This window comes from Staurois parvus, unplaced genomic scaffold, assembly GCF_062004578.1.
Source record: "Staurois parvus isolate SC_StPar_1 unplaced genomic scaffold, SC_StPar_1.0 ptg000381l, whole genome shotgun sequence".
NCBI classification, from domain to species: domain Eukaryota; kingdom Metazoa; phylum Chordata; class Amphibia; order Anura; family Ranidae; genus Staurois; species Staurois parvus.
Window position 1 is genome coordinate 1,915,716 of NW_028318177.1, and position 6,000 is coordinate 1,921,715.

At 46.9% G+C, this 6,000-nt stretch overlaps 1 protein-coding gene across 1 annotated transcript in view; it reads right to left on the bottom strand.

The window, feature by feature from the left end:
• Window positions 1-1,870, bottom strand: part of HOMER2 (homer scaffold protein 2) — a 253,399-nt gene extending 251,529 nt beyond the window's left edge. The window contains exon 1 of the mRNA XM_089685711.1: window positions 1,569-1,870. Within this exon, the coding sequence (XP_089541837.1) occupies window positions 1,569-1,573 (5 nt within the window). The 5' untranslated portion in view covers window positions 1,574-1,870. The remainder of the gene's footprint in view (window positions 1-1,568) is intronic.
• Between the last annotated feature and the right edge of the window lie 4,130 nt (window positions 1,871-6,000).

The following is a 6,000-nucleotide window of genomic DNA, read 5'->3' on the forward strand; positions in this document are numbered from 1 at the left end:
CCCCCCATTATTACATATCAAACGGGTGACCCCCCCATTATTACATATCAAACAGGAGTGACCCCCCCCATTACTACACAGAGGTGGCCCCCATTATTACATATCAAACAGGGGTGACCCCCCATTATTACATATCACATGGGGTGAGGCCCATTACTACACAGAGGTGACCTCCCTATTACATATCACATAGGGGTGACCCCCCATTATTACATATCAAACGGGTGACCCCCCCATTATTACATATCAAACAGGTGACCCCCTTTATTACATAGGTGACCCCCCATTATTACATATCACATAGGGGTGAGCCCCCATTACCACACAGGGGTGACCCCCCCATTATTACATATATCACAGGGATGACCCCCCCATTACTAACAACACACATGGGTGACCCCTCAATACTACATCTAAAACAGGGGGACCCGAATTACTACATCACACAGGGGTGACCCCCCATTACTACATATCAAACGGGTGATTCATTATCACATATCACACAGTGGTGACCCCCCCATTACTACATATCAAACAGGGGTGACCCCCATTACATACCACATAGGTGACCCCCATTATTACATACCACATAGGGGTGACCCCCATTATTACATACCACATAGGGGTGACCCCACATCACACAGGGGTGACCCCCCCATCATTACTACATATCACAGAAGGGCGACCCCCGCCCATTACTACATATCACACAGGGGGTGACCCTTCATTATCACATCACACAGGGGTGACCCCCCCCCCCATTACTACATATCACAGAAGGGTGACCCCCGCCCATTACTACATATCACACAGGGGGTGACCCCTCATTATCACATCACACTGGGGTGACCCCCCCCATTACTACATATCACAGAAGGGTGACCCCTCATTATCACATCACACAGGGGTGACCCCCCCATTACTACATATCACAGAAGGGTGACCCCTCATTATCACATCACACAGGGGTGACCCCCCCATTACTACATATCACAGAAGGGTGACCCCTCATTATCACATCACACAGGGGTGACCCCCCCCCCCATTACTACATATCACAGAAGGGTGACCCCTGCCCCATACTACATATCACAGAAGGGTGACCCCCACCCATTACTACATATCACACAGGGGGTGACCCTTCATTATCACATTACGCAGGAGTGACCCCCCCCCCCATTACTACATATCACAGAAGGGTGACCCCTGCCCCATACTACATATCACAGAAGGGGTGCCCCCTCATCACATCATACAGGGAGCCCCCCACATTACTACTTATCACACCCATTATTACATATCACACAGGGTGACCCCTCATTATCACATCACACAGGGTGACCCCGATTATCACACAGGGTGCCCCCAAGTACACAAAGCTGCATAGAGGTGACAGTGGGAGGACTGAGCCCCGTACAGATCAGGGGCCCCATCACTATACATTACACAGGAGTGCCCCCCATTATACAGGGATGACCCCCCATTAGTACAGAAAGTTGCGGAGATGTGTCGGTTGGAGGACGGCGGGTGTGTGTACAGAGGTCGGGTCCCCCCCCGGTCACACTTACCCCATGGTGGTAGTGATGATGGTGATGAGGAGGAGGGTGTCGGGTAGTCAGGCAGCTGCGGGTGACACCCAGGAGGCGGCGGACGGAGCGCGGATCTCCGGGCGCTCAGCGGATCACACATGCGGCTCTCATCAGTTGCTCCTCCGTCCGGCTCCGGGCTGAGGATGATCGCGGGAAGGAGAGGCGGAGTCCCGGCGTCCCTAGTGAGCTCCGCCCATCGCCGTGCGGTGCTCAGGGTTAGTGTGCGCTCACCTCTGCCCGGTCCGCTCTCCGCTCCGATCACTGGGGAGGCAATGAGCCGGAGGAGGGCAGCCCCGGCATCCCTTTAGATGGGACTCCTCCGGGGGCCGCTAGGTGGCGCTGGAGGGTGAGGACAGCCCGAGCTGATAACTGATCGATCGATCACTGCCGGCCTTAAAGGGGAACTCCACCCCGACCATCACGTTATCGTCAGAGCACTGGTCACTGTATAATAATACACTCATGGAGGGACAAATGATTCTCCAAAGGGAGGTGTTCTCTTCTCTTTCTTGCTGGTTTCCTTTTCCTCTTCTCCTTCTTAGATGATTTCTATGTTGGGCTGGGCAATGTTTTCTATGAGGTAATTGCTAACAGTATTGATCTAGCCCCATAATACTGTGCATTACACAGCTCTCTCATTTAAAGGGAAGTTAAATGATTTTTTAATAATAAATATGTTATACTACCTGCTCCGTGTAATGGTTTTGCACAGAGCAGCCCCAAACCTCCTCTTCTGGGGTCTCCCCCAGGGCTCCTCCCCCCAAGTGCCCCCACACAAAGTCATTAGCCCTGGAAGCACTCCTATGCACTCAGTCCTGAGCAGTGCTCTGTGTACCCATTGATACAATAGCGAGGCTTGGCCCCACCCCCGCTCCCTGACTGTGATTGACAGCAGCAGGAGCCAATGGCTCTCACTGCTGCTTCCATGACTAGTGAGGAGGGAGAGAGCCTCTGCTAACCTGCACGGCGCTGGATGCAGATCGGGCTCAGGTAAGTATAAGGCCATACCTAACTACTTTCTGACATGGGAATGAGGGGCACCTATTAGCAAACGTATGTAAGCATAGGCTACACCCCCTGTCACGCCCCCTTAAAGAAAAATTGTAATGATTGGATAAACCCACAAGTGCTTTTTTTTACCACTACTATGCCTTTATATTGGCCTTTGGAGTGAACAAATGCAGACAATTAGAAATTGGATAAAACATTTAGCACTGTGAAATGATAGATACGTCGTGCATTTTATATACAACTATATAGATCAGACCAAAATGAGGAGGAAGGAGAGACAGAGGGAATTGGTTCTAAATGGGGGACAGTCCCTCAAAGTCAGGGACACTTGGGAGTTATGTAAGGGGGGGGGGGCTGAACACAGAAGGTTTTTAACTTAACCACTTCAAATCTGGACACTTTCACCCCCTTCCTATCCAGGGCAATTTTCAGCTTTCAGCGCTATCACACTTTGAATGACAACTGCGCGGTCATGCAATACTGTACCCATATGAATTTTTTACCATTTTTTTGAGACAGATAAAGCTTTATTTTGGTGATATTTATTCACCGCTGGGATTTTTATTTTTTTTACTATGTAAATGACAAAGTCCAAAAATTTTGAAAAAAAGTGTTTTTTTTTATAAAATTTTGCAAATAAATAATATTTCATCATAAATCTTGGCCAAAATTTATTCCGTTATTTTTTTAGTAAAAAAAAAATCCAAATTAGTTTATAACCAAAAATTATAATTTTTAAACATTTATTTTTACATTTTTATTTTTTTATATTATTATTTTTTATTTTTATTTTTTTTTTACATACTGTCATCCTAGTAGTACAGTGTCACCATGGTGACACTGTACTACTTGTGCGGGGTGATGAAGATTTTTTTTTTTTTTTTTTTTTACACTGATTGCTTTTACACTCATATAGGATGTAAAAGCAATCATTTCTCTTTCTCTCTGTCTGCATTCTTGCAGTCATTGAGAAGTACTGAGTGAGCTGTGATTGGTCACAGCTTGTCACATGGTACAAGGCTGTTGTGAACAGCCTTGTACCAAGTGACCTCTGTGATCATTCACAGATTTCACACGTAGTAAGCAATGATGTCACAAGTGACATCTTGCTTACTACTTTGCATGTGATCACTGATTCGCCAATCAATGATCACATGATCGGGACCTCGTACAGAGGTCCCGTCCGACGATCGGTGTTTCACTGTGTCCGGAGGGAGCGCACACAGCTAGAAAAGGCGGGTGCCGTTTATGAACGGCAACCCGCCCCTGGAGTGCCACTGCCCTGCCGTTTATCAACAGCAGGCGGACGGCAAGAGGTTAAACAGTGCACATTTAGGAGAAATCCATTTTACCTACAGAGGTGAGCTTCATTATAAGTTTACCTATTGGTAAAAATTGCCAAGGGGAGTTTATTAGCGCTCTAATGCAGAGAATTCATCAAGCCCTGGCTCACACTGATGCGGTGCGGTATATCGCATCTGATTCATACAGGAACCGCACCGCATTCCTGAGCAAATCACATGCGAATTCTGTACAGTGCAATTTGAGCCATACACTTTCTATGGTTCAAATCGCATCACATACACACCAAAATAATGTAAGATCCTTTTTTCTTCTGCACCAGAATCAGATCGCATAGGTGTTCACACCCATGCAATCCAATTCTGCACATCGCCCCACGTTTTGCAAACCGAGGGTATTGTTAACTTAAAGTACACACCCGCAGCGATTCGCATGAACGGGGTGCGATTATGATGCAGTGCGGAAATCGCACAAAAACTGATGCCCATTCTGCACCGCATCAGTGTGAACCCGGGCTAAGCCCTCATGCACACTTGACGTTTTGATAACGCTGGTAATGTTAGCTGTGTAAACTCACATTAAAAACTTGAGTTTTTCAGCTCTTTTTAGCATTTTTGCATTACCGTTCAGTGGCATTTAGCAGCGTTTTCTCGCGTTTGCATTCTTTAGCTTTTTTTTACCAAAAAACATTTTTTGTCAAGAAAACTTCCAAAAATGCTGGTTTGCAGCGTTTTACCGTGTTTTGACTCGTTTTTCAGCTTTAGAGCATTTTTACAGCTAAAAAACTCCTCTAGAAACCCACCAGTCCTCATTTTTTTTTCCAGCCAAAAAACGTCCCAACCAAAAAAAACGCCAATTATAGTCTATGTGTGCATGAACACATAGGATAACATGCTGGGGGGGGGAGGGTTACTAGCTGTAGAAAAAAAGGTCAAAAGCCAAAAACAGCCGCTGTAAAAACATCCAGTGTGCATGAGGGCTTAAAGAGAAGTTCAGGAATAAAAACAAACATAATTATACTCACCTAGGCGGATGCAGTTTTGGTCTGCATTGTCTCTGTCTCCCTGCTGCTTCTAAGGCTGAGAGCAGAGCGATTAGTGATCTTTGATCACTCAATTCTCAGCCATAGAGGCAGCGGGAGGACAGTGGCAGCATCAGACCAATACTGCGTCCACCTAGGTGAGTATAATTATGTTTGTTTTTCTTCCTGAACTTCTCTTTTAGTGCATTCTCTGCATTAAGTTAACAACCTTCTGTGTTCAGGCCCCTCTTATACTGACCTCAGCCCGATCGTGATCCAGCGCTATGCAGAGAGGTAACTGTCACTCAAAAGAGTGCCAGGCTGTGGAGGGGGCGGGAGCTCACTGAGAGGCTGAGCCAGCTGCCACTCAGGAATCTGGGTGGATCCCACCTTTAAGTCGGGATCTCTCAAGAGTCTGGATAGGCTGAGTTATGTCAGCCAACAGCAGACTTTAGCCAGCTGTCAGCTGAAAACGGGTCACAGGAGTACAGAACAAAGTGCATTCCTGTGACCTGCAGGAGAAGGTAACACATCTTTAGCCTTTGCAACCACTTTAAAGTGTTAGTTCATCTTTACAGAAAAAAATAAAAGTAACCTTGTACAAGCTCTCCACCCCCCCCCCCCCCCCATACCCAATTTACATACCTCCGTGGTTGCTCAGCTGTTGGTGCCCATGTAGCCGATGCAGGAATTTGAAATTGCCACTCTTCTCTCTTTTCCCTGTCCAGCACTTCCAGGATGAATCAGAGTGATTCTGATTGGTCAGCACTGTCACAGTGAAGTACTCTGGTCTGTCCCAGAAGCTCTGCAGATAGAACAGAGAGAAGAACAGGTATTTCAAATCCCCTGACCACTGGACCAGATGCGTGGGCACCAACAACTAAGCATGCACAGAGGTAAGTACAGTGGGAAATGGGGGTGGGGGTTGTATGGTGATAGTTCACCTTTAGGACTGGTTCACACCAGAACACAGTAGGGGAAAGGAACATTATGTGCACATTTCCTACATTGCCTTTGCAATCTGCTGGGGGTGCCAATACATTGTTCATGGCACCCCAAACACAGATAGTACTACAT